This window comes from Mesoplodon densirostris, chromosome 7 (assembly GCF_025265405.1).
Source record: "Mesoplodon densirostris isolate mMesDen1 chromosome 7, mMesDen1 primary haplotype, whole genome shotgun sequence".
Classification (NCBI taxonomy): Eukaryota; Metazoa; Chordata; class Mammalia; order Artiodactyla; family Ziphiidae; genus Mesoplodon; species Mesoplodon densirostris.
The window spans coordinates 123,422,989-123,450,773 of record NC_082667.1 but is presented as its reverse complement, the minus strand read 5'-3'; the positions used below and the strand labels follow the sequence as shown (position 1 = coordinate 123,450,773).

Here is a 27,785-nt window from a genome sequence, read left to right as displayed (position 1 = left end):
CAAGCAGAGAATTTCGTCAAATACTTTGGGGCCAACATAATGTCCAGAATCTTTGACTTGATGTTCAAACCTCCATTTTATGCCTTTTTGTATTCCTTCTCTTCTAAGCTCTGTGAGTACAGTTATGCCCCTGGTTTCACAGTTTCTTGATTGTCTCTGTCTGTTTCTTTCCTCCCAGATGGCCAGGGCTTTGTGAGTGAGGACGAATACCTGGAAATCTCTGACATCAAACGTGACCAGTCTGGGGAGTATGAATGCAGCGCCTTGAATGATGTTGCTGCCCCTGATGTGCGGAAAGTAAAAATCACTGTCAACTGTGAGTAGACCCACTGTCAGAGAGTTCCAGGGGAAAGGAGGGCATGGGGATTAAGGGGACAAAGAGCTAATGGCAATGTCATTTTCTGATAGACCCTAGTTGTTTCCAGCAGGAAAATACAGTATCAGATTGTTGTGCTTATCACCACCTCCAGGGCCATGGAGTCTTCCTGTGACTCTCAGAACTTTTAGCTAATGGGGAGACTCATGAACTCTGGGCTAGTGTGAATGCTTGAAGAGATGTTGGGGTAAACACAGTATCTTCAAGCAAGAAGTCCTTTTCCTAAAATACATCATGGTTTAGCTGGGCAGGGGGACGTGCGCAGCAGGTGACTGATATGCGTCTCACCTGTCTCATGGACTCGCTCTGCATCTCCCTGCAGACCCGCCCTACATCTCCAAAGCCAAGAACACGGGCGTCTCTGTTGGCCAGAAGGGCATCTTGAGCTGTGAAGCCTCTGCAGTGCCCACGGCTGAGTTCCAGTGGTTCAAGGAAGATACCAGGTACCTTGAAAGCGGAAACAGGGCATGTCCGAAGCAGAGCTGACAGATCGTTCCCCACGTGGAAGGAGGGTGATGAAGCCCAGGGAGAAGATACAGCAAAACCATACTGATTACAGCCTCCATTATAACAGAGTCTCCTTTTAGAACCAGAAACAAAACACAGAGGGAGCTGGGAAGTGGACAAAACTGATGGACCTTGTTTCAGAATCAGATTAGCCGTAGACACGGTGGTCTTCAAGGACTAGGGGAATGTAGCCCTGGAGCGTGGGCGCCCTTCCCTTTCAGCCCCTGATGGAGGCCGTGGTGCTTACAGCTGGCAGGTAGAGGGGCCGGCTTGGTCCGAGGGAAGGGCTTTGTGAGGAGGAGAGTGTGTGCGTGGATCCCTCTGCGGCGTCTGGGCTTCCCCGGGCCCTCCTCTCTGCCACCTCACTCTGTGTGTGCAACCAAACCCATCGCACCTCCTCTCTTTTTGCAGGCTGGCCACCGGCCTGGACGGCATGAGGATCGAGAACAGAGGCCACATATCCACACTGACCTTCTTCAACGTCTCAGAGAAGGATTATGGGAACTATACTTGTGTGGCCACGAACAAGCTTGGCAATACCAATGCCAGCATCACACTGTATGGTGAGTGCAGGAGGCCTGGACGTGGGGCTTGGCAGGGCGGGGGCTTCCAGGGACTCGGGTGGGAGGAGGGCACACCCTGCTTGGCCTGTGTCCATCCGTAGGGCTCAACCCCCCACCTTAGATGCGAACGCACCTTTACCGTCATTCTCCTGGCACACGGTATGTGGTGTTTGCAAGGTAACTGATACCTCCTGGTCTCATGCAAGGTGAGCTGTGCACCTCAGCAAAGGAGTAAACCGAACTCTGAACCAAGTTGCACAGTGGTTACCATAAACAAGACGGAACCATGGAACAGGTCGATTGTAGTACTTACTGTCTGTTGGTCGGAGGGGTAAATTAGGTATAGTTCTAAGATACCCTCTACAGTAAGAGTCGATGATTCCAGGGGTTATATTAAAATTTTTAAACCAAGTTACCTGCTGCCATCATGATTCTCATGTTGATTGCATGTCACGTTCTCATTCATTGAAGTGAACGGAGCAGGGGGCTTGAGTCCTCATTGGGATGACTGCTCTGTCCACAGCTGAGACAGCCATCCCTTCTCTGCAGGTCTCTCCCTCCCACACGGGGGGAGGGTCCTCCAGAGCCCTGAGCGGCCCCTCGGGAGACCTCACCCTCCCTCTCTCAATTCTCGCGCTGCTGTGTCCATCTCCTTGTGCAACATTTCACCCCACGGGCCAGGCCCAGCTTGTGGCGATAGTCCGTGTGTGTATGTGCGTGTTTATTTGCTGAGATTTGGTTAGAGGGAAGCGTCTGGTGAATAGGACGAAAAGGTATTCATTTTTCACGTGGACCTCAGACCCTGAACAAGCTTTCAGCATTGACATGAACTAAACTTTGTCCACCAACCATCTGAAATGTGTGATCTGTGTCTTTTGTTTTCTCTCTGCATTGTGTGTGCATTTTGCTGTGTGTGTCTTAGAAATAAGCCCCTCATCAGCAGTGGCAGGTGGGTATAGCATGTTCCTTCACTCCTCTGCCTGCCTGAATGCCTATGCTTTTGATTTTCAGCCTCCTTCAAAGACAGGCTTGCCTGCTCCACCTCCTTGGTTTATTTCTCCTCAGTGGCTAGACTTCAGGGGGTTGCTCTGCACAGTTTAGGTAGCAAGCATGTAGAATATGATGGCTTTCACACACGTGCATATGAAATATCGTGATATGTTTCCAGAGAAGGGCTTCCCCCCCGCCAAAAGAATAAACTTCGATTTGGTGGCCTTAAGAGGGATGAGTATTCTGCTATTTGTACACAGCAGCAGCGAGGGGAACCCAGCCTAGATACCAAATAGATTACCAGATGATCGTCTCCATGGGGAAATCACACTAGTATGAATGTATAATTCCTCCTGCCCAAGGCAAAAAGGGCTAATGACTTAATTCTGAAATCCTCATTTAAAAATAGAAGTACTTGGGTCATGATTCAAAATGATCATCATAATATCTACCATTTACCAAGTATTTATTGGTTTCCAGGCATCATGCTAGTTCCGTGCAAGACAGGTTATTAACCCCATTTTAAAGATGGGTAAGAGGAGGACCCAGGAGGCTAAGTGACACTGAAGTTCGCATAGGTAGTGAAGAGGTGCTGATGAGACCCAGACCCAGACCCCTCCTCAGTGCTGGAGGGTTTTCCCAAAGGATGAGGGTGTGGACCACGGGCACACACACACTCTCACGCTCCCTCACGTGCTAGCTGAGGCCTCAGCTCTGCTTCCCGAGTGGAAGCCTCACCCTCCCTGTCTGGAATCAATCTCAGCCACATAGCAAATGGTAACTTTTGAATTTTCCAGATCTGGAATCAGCTCTGCAGCTGCCCTTTCCAGAGCTCTGGATCCGAGACAGTCATGGGCCACTGGCTCTGCCCACACCTTGGTGTCTGTGGATGTCCATCCCTAGGTCTTGATAAAACTTAGAAGAAAGGGTGTGGCTGGGTTGCTGCTCTGCCACTGACCCTGCCGTCGCCCCTGAGTCGGTGGGGTTGCCCGTGGGGGGCCGACAGAAAGGTTCCAGGACTGACAACTAGGTGATCCGGGCGCTTGTCCCTCTGTACCGTTAACTCGGGAGAGAAGTGTGTCACAGCCGAGAACAACAGTGCATGGAGATTAAGGATACATTCGCCGGCTAGGGCTGTCATAACTAAATAGCATAGCCTGGGGGCTTAAACAACCGAAACTTGTTTTCTCACAGTTCTGGAGGCCAGAAGGCCAAGATCAAGCCGGGAAGATCTCTGTCAGCTGTTTTTGATGAGGGCTCTCGTCCTGGCTTGTAGACGGCCACTTCGTTCTCACATGGCCTTTCCTCTGAGCATGTGCAGAGAGGGAGAGAGAAGAGAGCTGGGAGGGTGGAGGAGGGCTCCCTGGTGTGTCTCCTTCTTAGGACACTAATCCTAGCCAATCAGGGTCCTACCATTATAACCTCATTTGACCTTCATCACTTCCTTATAGGCTGCATCTCCAAATACACATGGGGGGTTAGGGCTCCAACCTATGAACTTGGAGGACACAATTCAGCTCCTAGGAAAGGCACAGCTTCATATCCCAATGCAGCCACAACCACACCAAGCCCGTGTCAACAATTAGCTTGTTTGAACCCATTTTCCACTTCTGTCTCCCCTCTTCCACCTAATCTGAATGCATTCTTTTAAAGGACCATTTGAACATTTATAACTGATCTGCTTATACTCCCCAAAGCCACAGACACCCTGCATCCCAGGCACGCATTTGTGTTTGCTGTCAAAGACTGTAAGCTTGGTTTTTAGAGACCCTTTGGACTCTGCACCGTGAACCCATCCCAACATACATTCATGACAGGCCTCTCACACAAACATGTCTTTCCTATGTTTCCTACCTACACGCACAGAACAAAGGGAAATGAGATGAAAGCAATGTCGAAAGAAATAGAAGACACAGGCTATGAAGACAGTGGGCTGAGATGGGAAGTGCTTAGGCAAACTGAGAGACAACACGGGTAGGGTGGGTGATGCTCAAAGATGAATCAGTGGCTGACCTTGACGTGGGATGTTTCTTCCTCACCCACCACCAGTTGCTGCCCCTCCAGAAGCCGCACAGACAGAACAGGTCACCCAGCTGAGTGCCAACTCAAAGTGGCATTTCAGACTGTGCACTTTTCTTAGCCCCAGGCCACTGCCGGGACTGGAGAGGCAACAGAAGGTAGAGAATAGACCAGCACGGGGATGGGGAAAACTGAGTTCCAGTCCTGACTCTGGCACAAACCATGCTGCTCTCTGTTCCGTGGTTGCCTGTAAAATATAAGAGCAGAACAAAACAGACTCCAGGCTTCTTTCCAGCTTTCTAAGTCTCTGTTCTGAATTTGAAAAACAAAGGGAAACTAGGGTAAGAGGCAGATCTCCAAACCTGGCATCCATAACCTTGGGAATGGCAGCAGGTGCTGTGCCTATAGCAAGCAACTTGCTCGAAGTATCCGTAAGCTTTCTTGAGTGGGTGAGGCATTTGGAGGCCACCTGGGCCCTGGCATCCTGGAGCCCGGCCAGGTCCGCACGCAGCAGGGGCGGCCGGGCTCAGCTTGCTGGCCACGGCTCTGCCTCTTGCAGAAGCTGCTCACGTTCTCTCAAATTACCAGCCCATTCTGCTTCCACTGGGTCTTGAGTAAGAGGCCCCATCGCCTTGTCCTTAGGGTGCAAGGAGGGAACATTCTGAACTTCATTACATCCGGCACTGCAGAGAGTGTGGGGCACGTAATGAGCCGTGTAAACGTCTGTATTTCTGTATTACTGGAACCGGCAGGGGAGAGGGACAGAGAAGCCAAACAAAGCCAGAAAGGAGGGGGATGCTGCCGAGAGATAAACAGATTTCTCACACTTTATCTGTGCAATTGCAGCAGCGACACAAAAAAGTTAGATTAAGAGTTAAGTATCAGGAATGGGGACCGCTCCTAGGAATCCTGTCATTGCAAATGAAAATGGCAAAATATTCTGGCTAATGCAACATCTGGGCTCAGGATTTTCTCCTCAAGGCAAAGTCTCAGCCCCTCAGAGCAGCCAGGAAGAAGGCCTACCTCTTGGCCCCTGGAAACCATGAGGACAGAATCTATATTTTCTTTTGCTAATGGCCATTCCTCCAGAGTACATATACATATCAGGCTGGCTCTTCAGACAGGATTTTCATTAACCAAAGGCAGCCGGACCAGCTCTTCTCATCCTGCACCCTGGGCTGCCCTCACCCAGGGTCCCCCACGGAAAGCTGGTTCACGCCCTCCCCGCCACCCGAACTCCTCTATAAAGGCTCCCAACAACCTCACCTTTCCCCCAGGTGGCTCCAGGTGAGACCTGCAGGCTGGGTGCAGGAGTTGAGGATCCTGAATCTCCCCTCCCTTTACCTCCAATCCAGCCCAATCCATGCCTCAGTCTCACAGCCTGTGTCCCTCCGAACACCCAGCCTCCCCTCAGCCCCAGACCTCCCTGGCCCCCAACACCCTGCTTCTGGCTTCTAGGATGTGACTGGCTGTGGCTTTCTTCCCTCTCGGTCTCAATCTGCTTCTAGCCCCTCCACCTTCTGCCCATGGGTGGCATTACAGCAAGAGGAGAAGGGTCTTCTGTGTGTTCAGGCATCTTCAAGAGTTGTATCTTACCCCACCGCTTTGGGTGTTTTAAAAATGCAGATTCCTGGGCCTGGTCCCAGACCCATTTCATGAAAATCTCCCGGGATGGTCCTGAGTATGTGCTTTGTAGGCAAGCTCTCCCAGGGAAGCGTAGGCACCCGGGAGCCAGACAGTCTCTGAGCAGCAGTCTGGGGGCTTCCCGGTCTGTGTCCCTAGCACTTTCCTCAATTCTGAGCCACAAGACGCTCTGCTACCTGAATGTCCCAGGGGAATCTCCATCTTTCTCTCCCTGGCACCCCTTCCCTCCTCAAACGTGCACCGTATCTTCTCACCCACCGCCTCACTACAGTCTCCACGGCCATTCTGACCCCTTCCTCTCCCTCACCCCACACCTGTCAGCCAGCAGGTTGGAGCAAGCAGGCACCAGCCCTCCCGCCACTGCCATCTCACTCACGCCGGGGCAGGGGCCTTGTCTGGCTACAACATTCTCTTACCGGTGGGTGGTCCCCTTGTCTTTGAGAATCTCTCTTCAATCTGCTGCTTCGGGGCCAGGTGGCCCTTCCCAAACTCAGAATAAATCTGTCCACATCCTGCTGAAAACTGCCTCCCAGAAAACCCTCGAAGTCCTTTCCTGCTCTGAGATCAACCTCCCTCGAGGCCCCAAGTTCCCCGCTGCCTTCTCTGCATCCACCATGCTAGACACCCGCCCCGCCCTGCCCGGGATGCCCGATCCTATTGCACAGTCCAGCCTCGACTATGCTGCTTCTGTCCATCAATTCACTGATTCAGCAAATGTTTGTTTCGAGCCTACTGTGTGCCAGGAGTTAGATTTAGGATTTAAGTACCGAGAGGAGGAGACTTCCCAACCTCCTACAAGCAAGTAAATAGACATTTACAATAGAATATAGAATATAAGTACTGCACTAGAGCAGAGAAGAAGCTACTAGCTGGTAGGTGTTAGCCAGAAGGGGCTTCAGACAGCTCAGAACCCTTTGAGGTAAGTACACCTGGAGCTCAGAGAATTTAAGCCATGTGAATGAATCCTTCCCGCAGATAGGAATTCCACCGTAGAAGGACACGTTCACATCCGGTTTTGCACCCAGGTCTGTCTGACCTGAAACCCATGTTTCTTTCTAACCCGTAGGTATACTGTCTCTTCCAGTGTGTTGAAGGGTCACAGAGGCAGGCGTTTGCCCTCTTCTCCGCCTGATAAAATTGTACTTACCCTTTAAGCTTCCACTCAACGGTATCCCGTCCATAAAGTATTTCTGAACCCCATTGAAGAATCACTCACCCATCTTTTGGACTCTCTTGGTAGTTTACCCTTAGGCTTATATTTTGTTTGTATTTGTTTCTGCACTAAAGGATGTAGCCCTGTATCTCACAATACTTATTGACCACTAAGCACTGGTTGGATTAATAAATACATCTTCCAGTCAATGGAGCATCCGTTATAGCCTCTTACAGGGTGAAACTCCTCACTGACCAAAGGAAGGCCAAATACTCAAAAGGTCTATAGTCTCCTCCACTGCCCCACAGGGAAGCCAAATCAACAATGCTGACACTTCCCCTTGCATTCCAGCCCCCCTTACGTCCCAGTTCTAATTTGAAATTTAGGGTCCCCTCTCGCAGGGTCTTTCTCCCTTGTGAGGGAGGCTATCTCAAACATCCCGACAGACTCTTTAGGAAGGCGTTCATCAAATGATTTCTTCTTGCAGAGACATCAAAAGCTGCACGTGCCTGTCCATTTCCTGCTGATAACGTGTATGATTCTTATTTTCCGAATCCACAATTGAAATCCAGGTGGGAGGGAATGAGTCAGAGAGAAACACCGTCGTTTCTGGCTGATGGCAGCAGCCTCATCATTTGTGTTTTCCCCAACCTGTGAAATGTCAACATATTAGGAAAAAATATGCAGACATTTCACATTTCATTCCTGATGAGGCTCCTTGTCACTACCTCGCGCCCCTACCCTGCTCCGTCTGAATCGCTGACATCTGGCCGTTAGCCTGAGCATTTAGACTTTAACACAGCACTCGGGCTGTGCTGATGTCAGCACACGCCCCAGCTTCTGGTTTGGCACAGACCAAAGCCCTGCTTTTTTCAGGGTTGTGATGAGCTGACTGGTTTGAATTAACTTCTGATATGAACTTCCTAGGCCTTGGGCTTTGTGGGAGCACAAAGCAGAGATGGCTGCCTTTTTGGCTTCTTTATCCGCATGGCTTCCTGGAGCTGCAAAGCCCCGTTCATCTTCCTTGTAGAACAACACAGGGCCCTGTTTTCTGCTGTAATTAAAGGCAATGAAGGAAAAGCTCCCTTTGAAAGGGAATGATGCACCTCCATCAGCCGGCACTGCTGAAAATAGGTTTACGTTTCCCCAACAAGTGTAACACACACATCCTCTAATTAGATTTCCTTGCTTCTCTTTTAATCACCAAAAACATCATTATCCTTTTGGTTCCTCATTAGGAAGGTCACATAGTTCACATTCATATTTATAAAACCCATACAAATTTCAGAACAAAACTGTATCTTCTTAGACTTCAGATGCCTCCTTGATCTCACTGCGCTATCACCAAGTTCAACTCGGCTGTGGGTTTTTTTTTTTTTTTCTCTTTTCTTTCCTTCATGTGATCACCCTACCACCTGCTATTTTAGTAGGATTACAGCAACACTTTGCTTTCGAACTTCTTGCTGAAGACCTGTGCCTTATTTTCGTTGCAATCATGGAAAGGAAAAGGGTGACATTTCAATACCTTTCTCACTTGTTATGGACCCTCCATTTTTAAGCTTCCAAATCTCTTGTGAGGCAGGATCCTCATCAGTAAACTTATATAGTTTTCTGGGAGCTTTGTGCTGAGTTTCGGTACTTTGATTTTCAAAATCTGTTCCTCCAGAGGGTGATCAGCCAGCGCATGAGCGCAGCAGGAAACCCTTGCTTCCAGGAGAGCTAGGCCTGCAGGTTAATTCTATGCTAAACCCTCAACCAAATTTGCTTTTTAAAAATGTGTAATGTGTAGTATATTTAATTTAACAAAGTAAGTAGCTTCTCCAAAGTGGACTTTATTTTACTCATTTGTTTGTTTGCCTCTTTCTTTATTTACTGTCTTCCTGCTGCTGGGCCTCACACGTGGCCGTACCATACAATCTTCCCTCCGGCCCAGAGTACACGTACTGATTGATGGACCTTTGTGACTTATCTCTTGATCATTCCTGTCTCTTTATCTCTCCTTCTGTGTGCTGAGGACTAACTGTGTTGGTCTGCATACGTCCTCGAGGTGTTTACTTGTCATTGTTGTCATTCACAGTGGGTTCTGTGGCTTTGGGTCATCATGTGAGCTTTTCAAAGACGCTCAACTTCAGGAAAGAAGGAAGCAATATGTTTTTAGTGTCGAGGAAGGGAAAAGGAGCGGCTGGAATGAGGGGAAAGGGCATAATTACATGTTCTCACGTTTAGTTTATCCCTGAAAATTATTTAACTAAGGCTGATGTTTGTAAGAGCTATTCTATTAGACAGAGTCACTGTTAGCCATAAATAAAGATTTCTTGAACGTGGTGCTTGCCCACAGGAAGAGTTGGGCTTCTACGTGCACTTCCTCAGAATAACTGGCCTTCTTTGGGAAGCCTTTACCTGTGGTTGGAGCCACGTCAGGTCTTGTCAGGAGAGACCAGTCACTTGCTAAGCCAGAGTCACGTTTGCTTTCAGTGGGTGTTTGGCAATTATCTTTAATAATTCAGTATACACAGGGTCTCTTTATTTAAAGCAGGAGCCCCACAAAAGATACTGTTTTAGACACTAGCAGTTATGGTCCTGGTTCTAATTCACCCAATTGTTATTCATCCTTTACTTATACTCAGTGATTTTATGTATCATCTTCACTCATCCTCAGAGCAACCCTGCAAGTATAGAGAAAACCACCTCCGCACATATTTTATACATTAAAAAAAAATGTTTGAGAGCAGTTAACCGTCTCATCTGAAGTCATCCTGCGAGTGACTAGCAGAGCCAGAATTCACATTCAGTTCTCCCTGATTCCTAAATTCACTCCTCTTTGACAGGCAGGGTGCTCCTGAGATGAAAGGGAGGTTGGATTATTTTGTTCCAAAGGACTTTCTTCTCAGAATCTGTGAGGGCTTAAAACATATTTGTGTTTCTTTATTGATTTAGACTAGTACAGAGGAATTCTAGGTCCTAATGGAGGATAAGGGGGACTACCCTGGTGGTCTAGTGGTTAAGACTCCGAGCTTCCACTTCAGGGGGTGCGGGTTCGATCCCTGGTTGGGGAACTAAGATCCTGCATGCAGTGTAGCGTGGCCAAAAAAAAAAGCTAATGGAAGATAGAGTGTGTGCCGGCAGAGGCTGTGCCTGTCTTCCTCTTTGGAACAGAGCCTGGCACATGAAAGCACCAGCATGCATTTGTTGAGTGGACAGCATGGCTTCCGAGGCCAGCGTGGGGTCTGCTTCCCTCGTGGACTGGTCCTTTGCACTTGGCCTTGCCACAGAGCATGGCTTTGGACTCTCTCATTGCCCTGCCCAGTGCCCCACACCCTCCTCCTAGGCCCTAATGGCCGGAGGTCTCTCTCACCCATCTCACCTACCAAAACCCAGCTCTGGATCAACGTATTTGGAAAAGGTCGAAATAAGCCAATATTAGCCTCAACTAACAAGTGGAAGGTAGCGGGTATGGACTCATCAGAGCAGCCCTTCCCACGATCACATGACTACTTCCTACCAGACACTGTCCTAATCCCTCCAGCCCTTTATCCTGAAAACTCCACATTATTACCCCTATTTTCAAGGAGAAAACTGTAAGTGCTTTGTCTGAGATCACATAGCTGGCAAGCCACAGAGTCAGGATTTAAGCCCAAATTGGCCTGAAGCCAAAGTCCCAAGCGTTGGTTGCACTTTTACAGTGGTCAGAGACTTTACCCCAAAGGGTTTAGGGCTGCAAAGACAAAGCATTGAGGCCAAGGCAGGGCAGATGCATAGAAGTAATCATGGGACCACACCAGTTCTCTAGACAGCAGCAATCCACTGCTTCTTCTGTATTAAAGCACAAAGAAGCATTTGCATAATCAAATGAGTGGCCTTAGCATACAGAAAGCCTATGGGAGAGATCCAACCCAGATTCTTTTTTTCCCCTCATTTCCAGTAGGATCAGGGTTACCTTGAAGATGCCATTAAAGAATCAGTTCATCGCTGATGGCCTTTGTCTTACATTCCTCCAACCTGGAGTATGGTACACAGGTGTAAGCCACTCTCTCCCAGCTTTGAACAAAGCCCAAGAGACTTCCTGTAGGCCCCTCGCTTCCTGTAGGCCCAACTGCCAAATATCAAATGTGTCCAGGATCCATAGGAGGAAAGCAAGGCTAGTTTCATCTCTATCCTAGTAGATTAGGTAAACTCTTTGGCCAGAATAGCTCAGCCCTTTCTCATACGCTGATTGGCCAAAGGCACTCTGACAATAAGTAAATGTCATCTGATGCTTAAAGCAGGGCTTCTAATACCTGCCAAGGAATAAAATTTCATGAAAATGCATAGAAAATGAGGCTACAGAAAAGGAAACTTTAGGGTCTAGGAATGTTTGGTGCCCTCTTGCTGTCTCAGGAGATGGCATGCTGAGGTGCAGAAAGCAGGAGTGGTGATGGTTTTGTACCACTGGAAAAGGCCATCTGGCTGCTCCCCAGCTGTCCCTTCTGGGACCAGATGCAGAGTTTCCAGCCATTCAGTAACTCAGGGTACTAAAGGAGAAGAGCTCAGAGGTCATCCATCCCAGCCTCCTCTCACTGCAGGTGGGAGAACCAAGGCCAGAGAGGAGCTGGCACTCAGCTAGGAAGCAGCAGAGTCACATGGAGAAATTGGGTCTCCAGATCCCCAGGCCATTATTCCATGATGCCGTGGCCTCTGGTAAACATGCACAAAGGATTGTTTTCCACAGAGAGGAAGTAAGAGTTGTGATAATCAAGGGCACCAACCCTGTAGACAGAGTGACTCAGTGCTAATCCAGCTCTGGGTGTATTGTCTTACGTGGCCATAGGCAGGGTACGTACCTGCTCTGCTTCTCAATCCCCATCTATAAAATAGGAATGCCGTGCTCGCTTCGGCAGCACATATACTAAAATTGGAGCGACACAGAGAAGATTAGCATGGCCCCTGCACAAGGATGACACGCAAATTTGTGAAGCGTTCCGTATTTTTAAGAGATATGGGAACATATGTATATGTATAACTGAGTCACTTGGTTATAAAGCAGAAATTAACACACCATGGTAAAGCAATGATACACCAATAAAGACGTAAAAAAATGGAGATGTTATGAAATGATAATCGTTGAGAAGCCTCAGCCAATTGGATAATGAAAAGTTTGGGAAATGTTGCTACAAATTATCTGCTTTATATTAAAAGCCCTTTAAACAAGGAAAAAATAAAAAAATAAAATAGGAATGCCATAGGGTTTCGTAAAGATAAAATGGATTAGATGTTCAGCATTTAGAGTCATGTTTGCCACACAGAAAGCACCATCTAAATATGCCTTATCTCATCCCCCACAAGTGGCTGAGCAGGCTCTGTGCCTACTGAGGCCCCTCAGAGTTCCACTCCTTGGAGAAATCAGCTGAAGCGAGCTGAGGCTGTAACACCCCTGCCTAAGCAGTATGAACGTCTTCCTACCACTGCTACCTGCCCTCTTGATGATTCTTCCTCCTTCTTTCCCTGCAGCTCGCACTGCTTTGTCTTCCTAATACTCCTCCTTTCCTGTTTGTTTTAGCTACATTCAACCTTGTGCTGGTAGCATGACATCCCCAGAAATGCTAAGCCCACTGGTAGAAATTGGAATAAAGTGATTCCTAAACTAAAGGCCTCTGTCTATCTAGAATGGAGCCCATTCAATTGTTTCTTAAGTTGATATCAATATAATGAATTAGACAAAGACACACACACATGCATATATATATATATATATATATATATATATATATATATATATATAACTAGTGAACATATATCATATATACAATATATACTTTTTACTTTAAATATTCTTTACAAAAACATATGGGTGTTATACATCTGTGTTGCCCATTTCCTTTTAAACTCATTTAAAAATCTAAATCACTCATCTTTTGCAGAAGACACTATAGAGAATCACCTTGAGCTTCAAACTGGGCCTTTTCGAACTCAGCACATTCCGTAGGCCAGTACAGTTCCTAGGATATATGCCTGGACTGATGGGGCCCCAGGGTCAGGCTACTTTCTATAAATATTTATGAAGCTGTCGTGGGGACCGTAGCAATGAGCTAAGGGCTGGACTCGGCCCTTATCTGCAAATACTCTATAACAGTTGGGAACAGTGGGATGCCAGCTGCTGGAGTGAGAGAACCATCCATCCCCAGGCTGACAGCATCTCTGCCTGCCCAGCAAGCCCTGGATCCGTGCCATTACAATGACCAGCAGCCACATGACATGGCTCCTGTCTGAGGAGACCCTGCACCACTGAGTCTTTTTTCAGTAGTAAAGTTATTTCCAACAAGCCAATTTACTAGTAAAGGAGGCGGTGAAGCCCTGCATTTCTTGCCTGTCGCTCCTTCCGTTTGTCACTGGCCCTACAGAGTTGCTTCTAATCCCTGGACTAACACTCAGTTTTGCTTTCCCCGGAATACTCTGCTCCCTGCTCGCTGGCTACTCTTGTCTTGCTTATGACCCTAAATTCTGATGCTGGTAAATAAAGGTGATGGAGGAGTACAGGGGTAGAGCTGGACCCTCAGCCTTCCACCCTGGGCCCTCAGAACAGGCAAGGCGATCCAAGTGCACATGGTTTGTCTTCTCAAGGATGCAGATGAAGGGAAAGGAATTGCACCTGTGATTCCGTGGTCTTATTTCACAGCGGAATGTGAGGGTTTTGTGAGGGCTGTGTAAAAGGGCCAGAGAGAGGGAAGAAGAAAGACAGAGGCTGAGGGAGTGTCCTGCCAGGCAGGGGCGTAAGGTGGCTATTGGGTCTGAGAACGGGGGTCATCTTTGTCACCTCTGGAGACGCATCGCTGACTGCTGGGATAAACCCAACCATAGTCTTTAAAACTCTGGGTGTACGTATTCATTCTTCCTCAGTGGCTTTGGGAGACACCGTCCCAATATCCCAGTCACACCAGATGAAAAGTCAGCCACATCAACACCTAGACTCCTGTGTTTCACAAAATCTTCTCTTCCTCTCCTTCCTCCTCCCACCTCTTCCCTCCACTCTGACCCTCATCCCCCTCCTTCCCCTCCCACCCCTGTTCTGGACACGATTTCCAAGGAGAGAACACAGGAAGAGGCGCTGCTTACAAAGGTCCTGCCCTAACCTGTCAGCCTGCACGTGTAACCATTCCCTCCCTCTACCTCTTTTAGTTTTTAAACCCCAGTCTTTGAGAGCAGGCTGTAGGGTCCAGGCACCCCAGCGATAAGCCCCTTTGAGTTTCTCCCAGTGGGCACTTTCCATTTACGCAGACTTGGAAGGGTCACTGGTGGGTGGCAGCTGCTCACAGAGAAGCATGTCTATGCGGTGCTTGTCAGGGGATGAGGATGGTGCCCTCTGGGTGTGCGCTAATGAGTCTGTCTCTCTTTCTCCCACACAGGGCCTGGAGCTGTCATTGATGGTGTAAACTCGGCCTCTAGAGCGCTGGCTTGCCTCTGGCTATCAGGGACCCTCTTTGCCCACTTCTTCATCAAGTTTTGATAAGAAACCATAGGTCTTCTGAGCAACGCCTGCTTCTCCATATCACAGACTTTACCTACACTGCGGAGAGCAAACCAGTTTGGGCTTCTTTTTGTTTGTTTCTGTTCTTCTTCTTGATTTGATTTTTTCTTTGTTTGTTTGGTCTGTTTATTTGATTTTTCTATCCAGTTTGAATGAGTGGGGTTGGGGGGAGGGGTGTGCAGGGTTCTACCATGTGTAGGATAATCATTCGTTGGTGTGTCCAAAAATGGAATCTGTTCCTCTACCTTGGCCCTTCCCTTTCCTCTGCCTTCCCAACACTGTCACCACCAACCCGACCCCCCCAGTAAACCATAAGCTCCATCTGGGCAGAAAATGTGCCTCGTGATAAACACCCTGAAGACACAACTTCACTTATAATGTAGTGCACAGCAAGAATTGTATCCAAGTTTCCTATTATCTGCGTCTTTTAAGCTTTGGACCCTTTTCCTGACTATAATGTACATATCACTCCTTCCATGTTTATTATTGTCTAATTACATGAGGGTTCACATCTTTTCTTTCTGGGAAGTTCTCTCTCTAAATATATATGAAACATTGCCATCTTTTTAGCCATTCTGCCCTATCTGCTTTCTCTACCAGCTATAGGGATTTGAAGTTTAAGGATATGCACACAACCCCAAACTAAACATTTAGAAGTCATGTGACTGAATAAAGGGGGAAGCATTTTGAGGATGGTACTTCTCTCAAAAAAATGTTGTCCAGTTCATAAACAATGATCCATAGATGGGTGATTATTTAGGTTTTATCAAGCTCTCTATGAAAGTAATCATATGGTTATCCATCTACTCAACTGTCTGATTGATCGTTCCATCCAGTTATCTACCCACCCATCTTCTTCTCTAGCAATCTATTTACTTTATTTATCAATCTATCAATGTAATTATCTAACACATCTTTCTATGTCTTTCTATTTCTTTCCCCACTCTTCACTATCAATCCATCACCACATTGATCTCTAAGCATATTGTGTCTACTCCACTGGATTCATGTCTCCTCTACCTTCTGCAGATATTGGCATCTTCAAAATGACCTATCAGCTTCTCATGCGAAAGCCAATGATCTCACAGGCTAACAACATAGAAAGGCAATATGTCATGGACTGTCTGGAATGTGCTAGCCCATCTACCCAAAGTAGATACTGGTAAGAGATGGACAAAAGTAGCAATCGAATGATGGGTCACTCACTCTTCCCAGCAGAGACTGTGTATTGAGAAACACCTTCTTGGGAAGCAGAGAAGCCTTGGCAAAGCCTTGGTGAGTATCGTATTTTTTCTTTCTTACCGGAAGGACAAGGTGCCAAAATTCATGTTTCTCTCAGCCTTTCAAGAAAGTGCATCTCAGGAAGCTATGGGACTGTGCTTAATAGCAAGAAAGTGAGAGAAAAAACACACCTCTGTCTCTGCAGTGTGAAGAGCACAGTCCATCTGAGTGGGATGACTTCTGCTATTGTCTCCTCTCTGCTCCAGTTTTGGTTTCATCTGTTTGAAAACTATCCAGTAAAAAGCTGATGAAAGCCAATTACATGGCGGGTGTGTTGACAACTCTGGTATATGTTTCAGGAAGCTCTTCTGAGCTGAGGGCACTTGAGCAACTGACAAGTTCCAAGCACTTGATTAACACAACACTGCAAACAGAAGGGGAAAGTGACACACAATTTCCTCAGATACAGGCTGCTTCTCCAGGAGCTTTGGGGAAGAATGCCCTCAGCTCTCCATGTTCAGAGAAGATCTTTCCAGAACACAAAGAAGAGCTGACCTGATCTTTCTGTATTGTCTCCTGGGACAAGAAGGACTCAGCCAGCAAGTGTGTCAGGGTTGCAAGAGAATGACATTGGAAACATGCAGGGCTGTGCCCTTGTCCTGTGCTGCAGGGAGTGACCTGCTGAGGATGAGAAGGAACATCAACAGTGACTGTCTCACAGACCTGCTGGAGACCTGCTGGAAAACTCTTTCAGCTCCACCGTCTAAAACATGAGAAATACCAGCTCCACAGAGTTCCGTTCCTTCGATGCTTAATTGATCTTCTTCCTCTGAAATGTCGCCTCTTTGTTTTTGTCCGTTATAGCACATGAACATGACGTACACAGTGGAGAAACACACACACAGACGTAGGCTGTCTTGGCGTACAAAAAGCTAGGCACTTCCGTAAGAGAGCTGGTGTGAATGAAATTAATATTACACTTTCCAGCTGTAAAGAGACATCAGCATTTTTCACGGAGTTTCCAGGAGCCAGACTGGGGGAACGTAAATGATGTGCCAAAAGCAGTGTGTGGGTTTCAAATTCCAGGGACAGTCGAGAACAGGTGTGGAGTCAGAATTACAGGTTGGACATCAGTGTTTCAGACCTGTCACCACACGGGACTCCTGGAGCAGGGCTGGTGTCAGACACTGAAGGAGCGCTTAATGTGTCATTTGAATGTTCTGCTGGTAATGCTCTTGTTCCTTTGGAGTAACATAAGTGTGGAGGCTGTGGAGACGGTACCATCTTGGAGAACGCGGTGCTTGAAATGGACAAGCTGGGCATATTTCTCACTCCGGGACTTGATCTAGAGGAAGGTGCCTGTCCTCCTTCAGCCAGGAGGATCCAGAACCTTCCAAGCACAATGAGCCTGGGTCTCAGACTCACTGTGGAACTCCATGCAGCCTCTTCCACTGGATACTGGGAAGCATGTCTGGTGGTTACAGGTTCCAGCCCTGTTTCAGAGGGAAAAACTCCTACCATTAATCCTCAGCTGTCTGGGATAAAGAAAACCAACGAAAGAAAACCCAAGGAAATGGGGCAGTGGGAAAGAAAACCCTTCTGCACAACAGACGTACTCCAGCTTCTGGGTTGTTTGGGTTCCTTTGGTGGGGATGGCTCCATAGGATGGGAGCTGTTACCCAACATCTTGAAGCATATAGAGCAGCAAACGCTTACTAAAGACAATATCCATATTCACTTTACATATGGCAGGCGGATGGATAAGCCCTGCTGGAGAGATTTTTTTCAAGGTGCCAGTGATGGGGGCGGAGGTTAGGGTAGAGGAGGAAAAAATGAATTATGAAGTCTCTGAGGACGTGTGGCTCTTCATAGGTTTTGCACGTTGGAAGGAAACTGAATAAGGCTTATCAGGAAATCAGGTGAGAGGAACTCAGCTATGTAGGTACTCTGAAACCCTTCCCCTTCCAAGACCAAGTTAATATGTATTCCCACCAAAGTAATTCCAATGCCAGTGCTAGTGTTAAGGCCCTGGCCAAGCTTGCTTTTCAGTAGTTTAATGTCAAGTGCCTGATACAGTCTTCTGCAAGTTGAAGAAAATGCATTTAGTTTTTCTCATTCTTGTTTTAACTGGGGGAGGGAGGCCATGCAGGCGAGTGGTGGTCAAAACATGCACCTATTTTATACAGAGAGATGACGTGTGGCTGTTCTGCTCTAGTTGTATTCAACTAAACAGAAGGGAAGTTCAGGCTGTGCATCACAGAGAGGCCTGGGGCTCTTTCCTCTGAAACCCACGCCTCACGCTAGACAATTCCCTTCACAGGTTGGTCAGTTAGTTCTCAAAACCTGGGTGGGAGGTGTCCTCTGGGACTCGGGACAAGTCCACAGCCAAGGATGAGTTCAAGGATGTGTCTCTGCATCAATCCAGCAACTTGCTTTCCACATGGAGGAGTTGGTGATCTCTACTTATGCCGGGAAAAGTCACGTGAGAAGAGTAGAGAACCTTAAACTGGGCGGTCCGTCTCCAGGAGAGCTTGTCAACTGCAGTGCATCAGGAGTGGCTGTAGATTGGTGGGTACTTCCAGTGTCAAGGGAAGGTTTTCTCCTCTGTGGCTGTGTGTGGATGTTATTGGTAGGAGGGGAGGAATGGGGTGAGAGAAGGGGCCATGTCATCTTTTCTAATCTGACCCTGAGTCCTCACCAGAGAAAAACTGGCTTTGTCGTACCTGGAACCAGCCCCCCTCCCCCCCACCAAAAACCTCCACAGAATTAAAACAAACAAACAAAAAAAACAAAATTTAACCTCTGGAATTCGAGGAAGCAGCATAAAATGTTTCTAGTTGGCCAAATTCATTTTTTTTCTTTTTCTCCAAAAATGAGGATCGTTTGCTTTCGTTTTGCATGAGCCCTGTTTCTAGAAACTTATGCCCAATTGCCTCCCTGCCTACTCTTCAAAACTTCCTTGTTTATTTTAGTTTAAGACAAATAAGTTGGAGCAGTTGCAGTAAAACTTCACAGGTGTGTAACTAGGAAGGCAACATTTTCAAAAAATACCATATGATGAGAACTCCTAATCATCACTAACAGCCAACAATAAAGATGCCAGTCTCATTTCCCTCATTTCTTGAGAGAAGAGAAGTAAATGAAAGGAGGAAGAAATAGATATGCAATTAAAAGATGTGGCAAAAAGAGAGAGCGGAACCAGTGCAATTTAGCCTTCAGGTGCAGAGCATTGGCAGTCCAAGAGGATGCGGAGTGGACTCAATTAGACACGATTGTCATCCGCCTGAAAGTAGCCAGCGAAGCCTAATTTCCCATATTTTAAAAGACATTCCATTTTGTTTCTTTCAACAGTGCCCTTTTAAAGGCACAGGGTTGTTTTAGTTGTTCCATGACCCTGAGTGGGGAAGGAAAGATGGTGAACCCTCTACTCTTTTTCTGGGGGGGCCACATTCTATGCTATTGGCAGATTTATAATGATATCGATCATAGCAATGATAAGTAATAATAGCTGCCCTTGTGTTAATTAAAGGGAGCTTTTAAAATCATTCAGAACCTTTTGTGACATGTAAAGTGCAGTTGTGAGGAATGTGTGGGTGTACGAAAATGTATCTGTCAAGTTCAGAGTCCTCTAGATTAAAAAAAAATATGACTTATCAATGGTGCCATTATAGATGTGTCAGACCATGGGTGTGCCCATTTTCACAATTATCCTTAAAACAAATCTATGTTCAAATGCTTTAAAATTTTATCACATGATACAAGAGTATAACTTTGTCAGCCTTCTAGAGTTTTTTTTCTCCTTCTATTTTCTTTCTTATTTTTTCCTTCAAAAATCAATGAAGACTTGATTTCTGTCAATAATTGTATTAAGGGTGAATATACTACCTGAATTTTGTGCATGTTACATTGTAGTTGTAACCTTTTCTAATTCAGGATGAATACGAGATGGTTGTGATTGTGCAGTGTATCAATAAAGTTCAAAGAAATTTGTAACTTTTGGGGGGCTGTTTATTAGGACACCTCACTGGGTATCCAGGAATGGAGAAAACTAGGCAGGCTATGCTTCTCCCGTGTGTGTGGTTTAGGCTTTGGGAAGCAGATGCAACCAGAAAACTGAGTAGCATTTCTCTCTCTCTCTCTCTCTCTCTCTCTCTCTCTCATGCATGTATGTACCCACATGCACAGAGAATACTATGAAGCCTAGGCAATTTCATATTACAATTGTATATCACCTATCTATGCCACTTACAAATAATATAAAATACAATATTATAAAATGCAGCTGCAGGGCTTCCCTGGTGGCGCAGTGGTTGAGAGTCCGCCTGCCGATGCAGGGGACTAGGGTTCGTGCCCCGATCCCGGAAGATCCCACATGCCGTGGAGCGGCTGGGCCCGCGAGCCATGGCCGCGGAGCCTGTGTGTCCGGAGCCTGTGCTCCGCAACGGGAGAGGCCACAGCAGTGAGAGGCCCGCGTACAGCAAAAAAAAAAAAAAAAAAAAAAAAACAAACAAATAAAATGCAGCTGCAGCCTCAAAGTCTAAACTATTTATTGACCTAGGCTAAAATGAAATCACAAGAGAAGTTTCAGAAAAAGAATGACCAGATACTGCTAGGTGTGAGCGCTCCTTAAGAGTTCCTGCAGGTTGAGTCCACTCGATCAAGCACCTCTTTGACAGGAGTCAGTATGAGAAAATATGGTGACTATGATAACACATTTATTCTTAAAAGCACATGCCATTGGAGGAACTGTTCTCTGTCTTAGGTTTACTGTAGCATCTATAGGGTAATAGCATGAGAAAGAGATCTGGAGAACGAGCTCCTTTCCTCTGTCTTTCCTAAAACATCTTTCTCTTTCAGTAAAGCTCCCACCACTTGGTCACACATTCATCTGCTCTTCTGAAGGAAGAGGTATTAACCTCTTTCTTGCAACCCAGATTCTCACCAACCATTTATACATCAACCAACCCTTCTGAGCTCTGCCGGTGACTACATGTGTGATCTTGGACTGGACATTTTACCTTGCTCATCTTTGTTTCCTCAGCTGCACCACTGGTGAATTTACTCCCCTCAGTGTGTTCTATCAAAATTCCCTGGACAGTTTTTGTTTCCCTTTCAACAACTGGATTCCTAAGACTGCCCCCAAATAAAGCTTACGTCAGTGGCCAATGAGTATTTGGGCACGCAGTAGAAAGTGGGGGAAGATTCTTCAGTTGTACAACTTCTCTGGCCAAGACCCCAAGCTGGAGTTATGAGGCTTCTCAAGGCTTCCTAGACAGACAAGGGCTAATACTGGCCTTTCATGACTCTGTTTCCCCTACAGGGGATGGAACACAGATAACTTGATAGACTCGATCATGTTCCTTGTAAATTAAAATACAGAGGACATGGTGGGTACCAGTGATGGAGCGTTTCTAATTTCCTCAGACTCATTGTAAAATCATGACTTGTCGAGGAAATGAATTTCCAGTTCTAACGTCTTAATGCCTTTAGAGCTCCCCGTCACCCTCTCCTTTTTCTTCTTCCTTTTAATCATCCTCTCCCCATCCTCGCCTGACCCTCTCCTGCTCCTGTTCATACCACAGCATTTACCCATCCATCTGCTTGCCTGCTTGCATAGACATTTATCGGTCTTTCACTTCATCTGGCCACTCAGCTCCATCAATCATCGATGTACCAATTTATTTCTCCATCAGCTAACCATTCACCTATTCACTCACATATTATTCCCCCATTTTCCTAACCCTTATTCCATCTATTCACTCATGCACCGCCCTAATATGACAGTTCCCCACCTATTTATTTAAACTGTCTAGCCATTCTTCACCTGTCAATCCATCCAGCAAGCATCCTCCAACCAGCCTTTGGCAGACATACCTATTTACCAACCCACTTGAAGTGGGTAATGAAAATCTTTGCTGTTACCTTTCCATTTTTCAAGGGAGGCTTTATCTAGTTATTCTTAAGCATGGCAGCTAAACGACAGGATGCATTTTCATTACCTTCACCCACAATGCACCCTATTAAAAACATACACGTAGAGAAGGGCTTTAGGATATTTATTAAGGGCATACTTCCTCCTATCCGGATTATGATAGCAGGCAGAAGGTGGGGAACTGGGAGTGTGGTGGAAACACCCCGAGGAACAGATGTTAATGTATAATTTTCTAACACTAGGAAGGCAGTCAAGCCATGAACATGAGAATTGACTGAGGAAATAGACAGGAGAGACCTAAACTGGCAGCTGTTCCTTCTTTTCTGTTTGATTTTCTATTAAATAAATGACCTATTTTGATGAAGACGAGGGGATGGGACTGATTGGTACCAAATCCTATGATCAGTTTTAAAAACCAGCACCCTCAAGCTACAGATGATGTTACCTTTCTTTAACATGTTCATCTGTCCATTAGGAAGTCTCTTTTTTTCCTTAAATGTTTTTCCGTGTATTCATTTATTCATCCATGCATTGAATTTAGAGAGGAACTCCCTTAAGGATCTCACATCTAAGAAGTGAAAACAGCTGTATACAAAGACAACGTACAGGGTCATATTGCAGCTCTTAGGATAGAGATATGAGAGGGGGCTGCAAATATTGGGAGATAATTAGAACGCTTCTTCCCTCTGCCCCTGTCCCAGGGATGCAGTAAGCTGATGGAGGCAGGGGATATTGTGAACAGGTAGATCACTACTCAAATAAATGGGGCACCAGGACCACAGCACATACCATCTAGAGAACGTCAAATCTGTTTGCAGTAGAAGGGTTTTTTTTGGCGGGGGATGTTGAGAGTCTTTCATTGGATCTCAAAACTCCATAAACCTTTCTGATGAGGGTAAGAGGAAGCAGAGACTGGGGAGCACAGGCAGAGCTGAGAGTGGAAAGGTGAGTGGCAGAGAGTATGGTCTTGCTGAATGGTTTCCACTAAACCGAGTTTGTTCAGATTATATATATATATATATATATATATATATATATATATATATTTGATGTGAACCATTTTTAAAGTCTTTATTGAATTTGTTACAATATTGCTTCTGTTTTATGTTTTGGTTTTTTGGCCATGAGGCATGTGGGATCTTAGCTCCCCGACCAGGGATTGAACCTGCACCCCCTGCCCTGGAAGGTGAAGTCTTAATCACTGGACTGCCACTTGCCTAAAACTCTGCAATTTAAGATGAAAGACATGGCTCATTTGCATTTAAGTGTTTAACAGCATCTTTTATTTCAAAATAAGGATATTTACCGTTCTTACCTGTCCATTATGTGCTTTGTCCTATAAGACATATTTCCTTCTATTTAGTTTAAGTTCTCTAACTCTTTTCTCTTCAGAGACATAGTGTGATACCCAGTCTCATCTTCACTAATAAGGTGCTAATAATACCCACCTCAGAAGACTGACCGTGAGAATTATTAGGTGTGAGTAGGTAAGGATGTTTAACATTGTACCTGTTACGTATTAGTTGCAAACTAAATATTAGTCATTTTTTTTCTCCTATTCTTCCCTCAGACTTCCTTCCATGTCCTCACTTAACTGATCCTCTATATGGCAGAACCTCAACTGTGTTTGCTTCTTTCAAAAAAAATGAAAACAAAATATTTTATAAGTTATTTAAGTTTAAAAGGAAGAAAGGAATCTCTGAGTATTGGATGATTCAAGGACACAAGCTTGGAAAGTGAGAAGATTCTTGGTAGAACCCCCCCAGGAATGTTGAAAAAATAGAGAGAGGAGAAATTCATTTCAACTTAATACACATGTATAGACAGCTAGTATGTGACAAGTAGTGAGGATAAAAATGTGAGAAGCAGAGTGACTGTCCAGGAAATCCCAGACCAGAGGAGGATTTAGAATTACATCACAACATGGTAGGTGGTGTCAAGGCCAGAGGAGCCCAGGAGAGGACATGTAGCCAGATCGCAGGGCTCAGTGCTCACCTCCAGAAGAGGAGATGCCTGGGCTGGGTCTTGCAGAGACAGAAGGAATTAGCTGGGAAAAGGGAGGGGAACAGCTAAGTAATGGTAGATGCTCACACTTGATGAACCCATCCGGGCATGAGAAATAGCAAGGTCAAGAACTTCCAAGAGCTGATCATCCCAAGATAGGTGAGGGCAGAGGCGGCATGGCAGGTAGAAGGGGTAAACAGGGACAAGATCCTTAAATCTTGACAAGAAATGCTGAGATGTTGGGACTTGTCTTAAAAGAGATAGGGGAGTTGTAGAAGGATTTAATCATAAGAGTGGCTAGAGTGTATTTGTAATTTAGAAATATCACCACGGCAGGAGGGCAGATTAATGGGCATTGGTCAAAGTGGCAAAGGAGAAACTACCTTTAGAAGTAATTAAAATAATTCAGATGAGGAATGATAAGGCGTAATAACCAAGCAAGTTGGGGTGAGTTTTAGGAGGTAAATCAAGTAAGAAAGACTAGATGCCTGGGGTGATGGAGAATGTGAAATAGGAGGAATATTCCAGGTTTCTCAGTTAGCCAACTGGGTAGGAGATGCTACCATTCTATGATTCTGAAAACTTAGGAGGAGGATGAGGTCCCACCCAATTTTTGATTTATTCATTTTTAAACATGCTTAGAACTTCCAGGTGGAGAGATTTAGCACCATCAGCATTTTCCTGAGTCATCTAATTATACCATCATCCTCGACAAGGGAGCCTGATTTCCTTCCTCGACCTCCCACTTTAATTCCATAGGAACTCTAGCTCCTTGGATCATTGCAATTCACTTATCACCCCCCATTTCCTCTGCATCTCAATTTTGTTTTACAAAGGTGTTGCCTTCATTGCTTGTCGTTATGAAGGGGTAGAGAGCAGCTCCCTGATTAGACAGTCAAGAGATACCAGAGGATTTAAGCGGGAAGGGGAGAACCCTGCACAGCTACCCCCACTCCAGGACGGGATCTGGCACTTCTTGTGTCTAAGGCAAGGGGCCCAACCTCTATTCAGTGGGTGACGGGGGAATGACCGGGCACTGAGTATTCATCTGTTACATGTATTAGAGTCAGGCAAGTCCTCTTCATCCTGTTATACTGCGTTGCTTGATGCTCATTTGCTCGTGAACAAATTTCAGGAAGGTTTGTAGGCTGCCAAACCTCCTCAGAGAGCTACTTCTAAGAGGAATACATTCCACTTGAATGACTCAAGAATATGGATGTACTTCTGGTTCTGTTAATTTTTTCCCCAATGATCCCAGAGAGACTCTCCTAAAACTAGGGAAGGCTGCATCTCAGCAGAAAGCATGGTGTCTGCCACCTCTCCCAGCAACGTGGTTGTCCAGGTGGCCCTACAGGTGCATGTCAACACACAGTCACGTGAGTCTGAGCCCAGGTGTGTGTGCTGCTCTGAGATGAGGTAGCAGAATCTGCACGCCGGGGATTGAAGTCCTGATTCTGCCATAGGCGAGCTGTGTGCCTGTGAGCTGACAGCAGATTCTCTTACAACCTCGGTTCCCTCGACTGTAGGGTAGTCTCGGTGATTGCCATGGCGCTGGCCCGAGGTGGGTGAGGGAAGATGCGGTGGGAGGGACGGGCAAGCTCCTGGCCTGGATGCCGGACACAAGGAAGTGGCCACTCAGTGAGTTTCTTTTCTCTACCCTCTGCTCTGTCTTTTCCCTTTTCCAACCACCCCACTCCTACCCGACATGATGGTCCAGAAGACATCGTGGGAGGAATGGCTCTGCTTAAATGTCATATTCTCAGAGTGGTCCTCAGGGTCACAGGAAACAAAACGTGTAGAGCGCCTGGCAAAATATCCAGCCCCTAAGTGTGAAATGAAACCCTCCTTCTTCTCCCCTTTTCCCTTTCCCTCCATGCAGTCCTGGGCGAATCAGCAGACCGACTCCAACAGCACAGAGGATATCCCTGGATCCCCCGGTGCCTGGACCCCATGGGGTAGGGGATGCTTTCTGCGTTGTCTAAGAAGAAGGCAGCCTGGGTGTTACCCATGGAGCCTGCTTCCTTTTTCGCTCCTGGCCTCGTTCCCTGCAAGGCGGATTTGCAAGGACGGTTGCTGTGGTTACAAGACCAAATCACTGCAGTTTCTGTCTCTTCCTCCGTAAAGGTCTCGGGGGAAGTCAGCTTATTAGAGAACTAGCGGCTGCATGGTAGAGTCAGCTAGGACAGTAAAGGGACTCATTGGAGGCCCTCGGGTACAAAGACCCTGTTCTCTTGATGAAGCCAGAGTCTCTGTCTCAGTGTTGTGCGGGCAGCGTGGACAACCCCGTCTGTGATTCCTCCTGGCTCACATCTTCCACTCTGTGTGACGGTGCTCCGGTACCCGAGTTGATCTGTTTGTTTGAATGTGTCCACTTTGATGTCAATTCCTTGTGGAGTTACTGGCAGAATCTCCATTGTCCCTGCCCCGCTCTTCCCTGGACTGATCTCCTTCCTCTCAATTCTTACCTTAAGAAACTGGAAATTGCTGAGGAAGAGAGTAAGACACGAGGAGGCCCGTGCCTGGCGGGGGGAAGAATCCTGTCTCTTGAGAGTGACGTGCTTTCACAGTGATGTGCACAGGTGGATGTGACCCTGCCGCCGGCCCATCTCTTGCCCAGCAGCAGTGTGAAGACTTCGGACCACAATGTGTGTACAGGGGAGGGGGCAGGTGGGGTGGGAGTAGCAGAGCAAGGGCCGAGTGCTGCTAACATTTATGTTTATTGAAATCACGTGTGGAGCTAGGGGCTCTCACGTGTACTAATTCATACACTATCCAAACTGCCTCACCCACGATGCACTATCCCCCTGGAGCCCAGAGGCAGGTGGCTAGAGGTCCTCACGTGGCCAGAGGTCGGCAGGGTTGGAATCCACCTCCATGGCGGGTCCCACTCTATGCTCTTCCCAATTCAGCACCCATGGCCCCCTGTTCTCAGGGCTCTGTTTACTCACCCAAGGGCAGTCACTTAAGTCTGTGTATGCCTACCTTCTTTGTGAGCTTCCAGAAGGCAAGGTGGGGTCTCCACCTCTGGAAAGAAAATGGCACTCTCCTGGCTCCAAAGGTTGGGTCTAGAAGATGCCTGTGCTCTGCAGCCTGGCCCCTTCTGCTTTGCCATCGAGAAACAAGCCCCTGGTAGGGCTGGCTTACATGTGTCTGACACTAAAACGGGCACAAATCTGAGAGCTTTGGAGAAACAACACACAGGAGGGAACTTTGATCCTACAAAGAACTAAAGAGAGGAAAGAATTTAATTCCAGGCCGCAGTACACAATAGACGATCATATAATAGGAGGGAATAGATTTTCTCTGTTTCCTAGTTTGGATAAAACAAGAGAGATCACCAAAAATCACAGCCTAGGAAGACAGACTGTGGACAATGGAAATTCAGACTCTGTTCGGTCCAACATGAGTCTATTCAGGCAGCTGGGAACAACTGACTTTACATAAATGGCAACAATGTCTACGTGTGTGTGAAAATTTCTCTCTTCCTCCGTTGACTTCTCTGTCTGTCATGTGTTCTCTGTCACCCTGTACTACCCCTGGCTCACTGTTTGTGTGCTTGCTGTTTCCCAAACACCTACAACAGTGTCTGGATAACTATTGGATAGTTAGTAACTATTGGATAAGTGAATCCATGGCTTTTGAGCTGAGAAGCATGATCAAAACGGCCCTTGAGCAGAGGCCTTGCAGAGGTGCAGTGGGCAGAGTGAAAGGGGGGAGTCAACGCCAGTAGGGTGGGAAGGGGGAGGCAGGGGGCTCTGTGTGGTCCATGTCTGTGGTCCCCAGTGTTGATGTAGGCGGTCGTGGCTTGGAAAGGATCACCCAGAAATGAAAGATGTTGAGATTTGCCATAGGACTTTCCTACTCACTTCTTTGTC

General features: G+C 46.7%; 1 protein-coding gene and 1 non-coding gene across 6 annotated transcripts in view; both read left to right on the top strand.

The window, feature by feature from the left end:
- Positions 1 to 14,732, top strand: part of OPCML (opioid binding protein/cell adhesion molecule like) — a 502,807-nt gene extending 488,075 nt beyond the window's left edge. For 3 of the 5 annotated variants that reach the window (XM_060103444.1, XM_060103442.1, XM_060103446.1), the window contains 4 exons: positions 179 to 316; positions 699 to 819; positions 1,295 to 1,446; positions 14,632 to 14,732. In XM_060103444.1, coding sequence (XP_059959427.1) covers positions 179 to 316; positions 699 to 819; positions 1,295 to 1,446; positions 14,632 to 14,732 — 512 coding nt within the window. Of the gene's footprint in view, positions 1 to 178; positions 317 to 698; positions 820 to 1,294; positions 1,447 to 2,368; positions 2,396 to 14,631 lie in introns of all 5 variants that reach the window. The other 2 variants (XM_060103441.1, XM_060103443.1) reach the window with 2 other exon arrangements.
- Positions 12,114 to 12,220, top strand: LOC132494538 (U6 spliceosomal RNA). The gene has a single exon (XR_009533115.1). It is a non-coding gene; the product is annotated as a U6 spliceosomal RNA (small nuclear RNA).
- Positions 14,733 to 27,785: the final 13,053 nt, after the last annotated feature.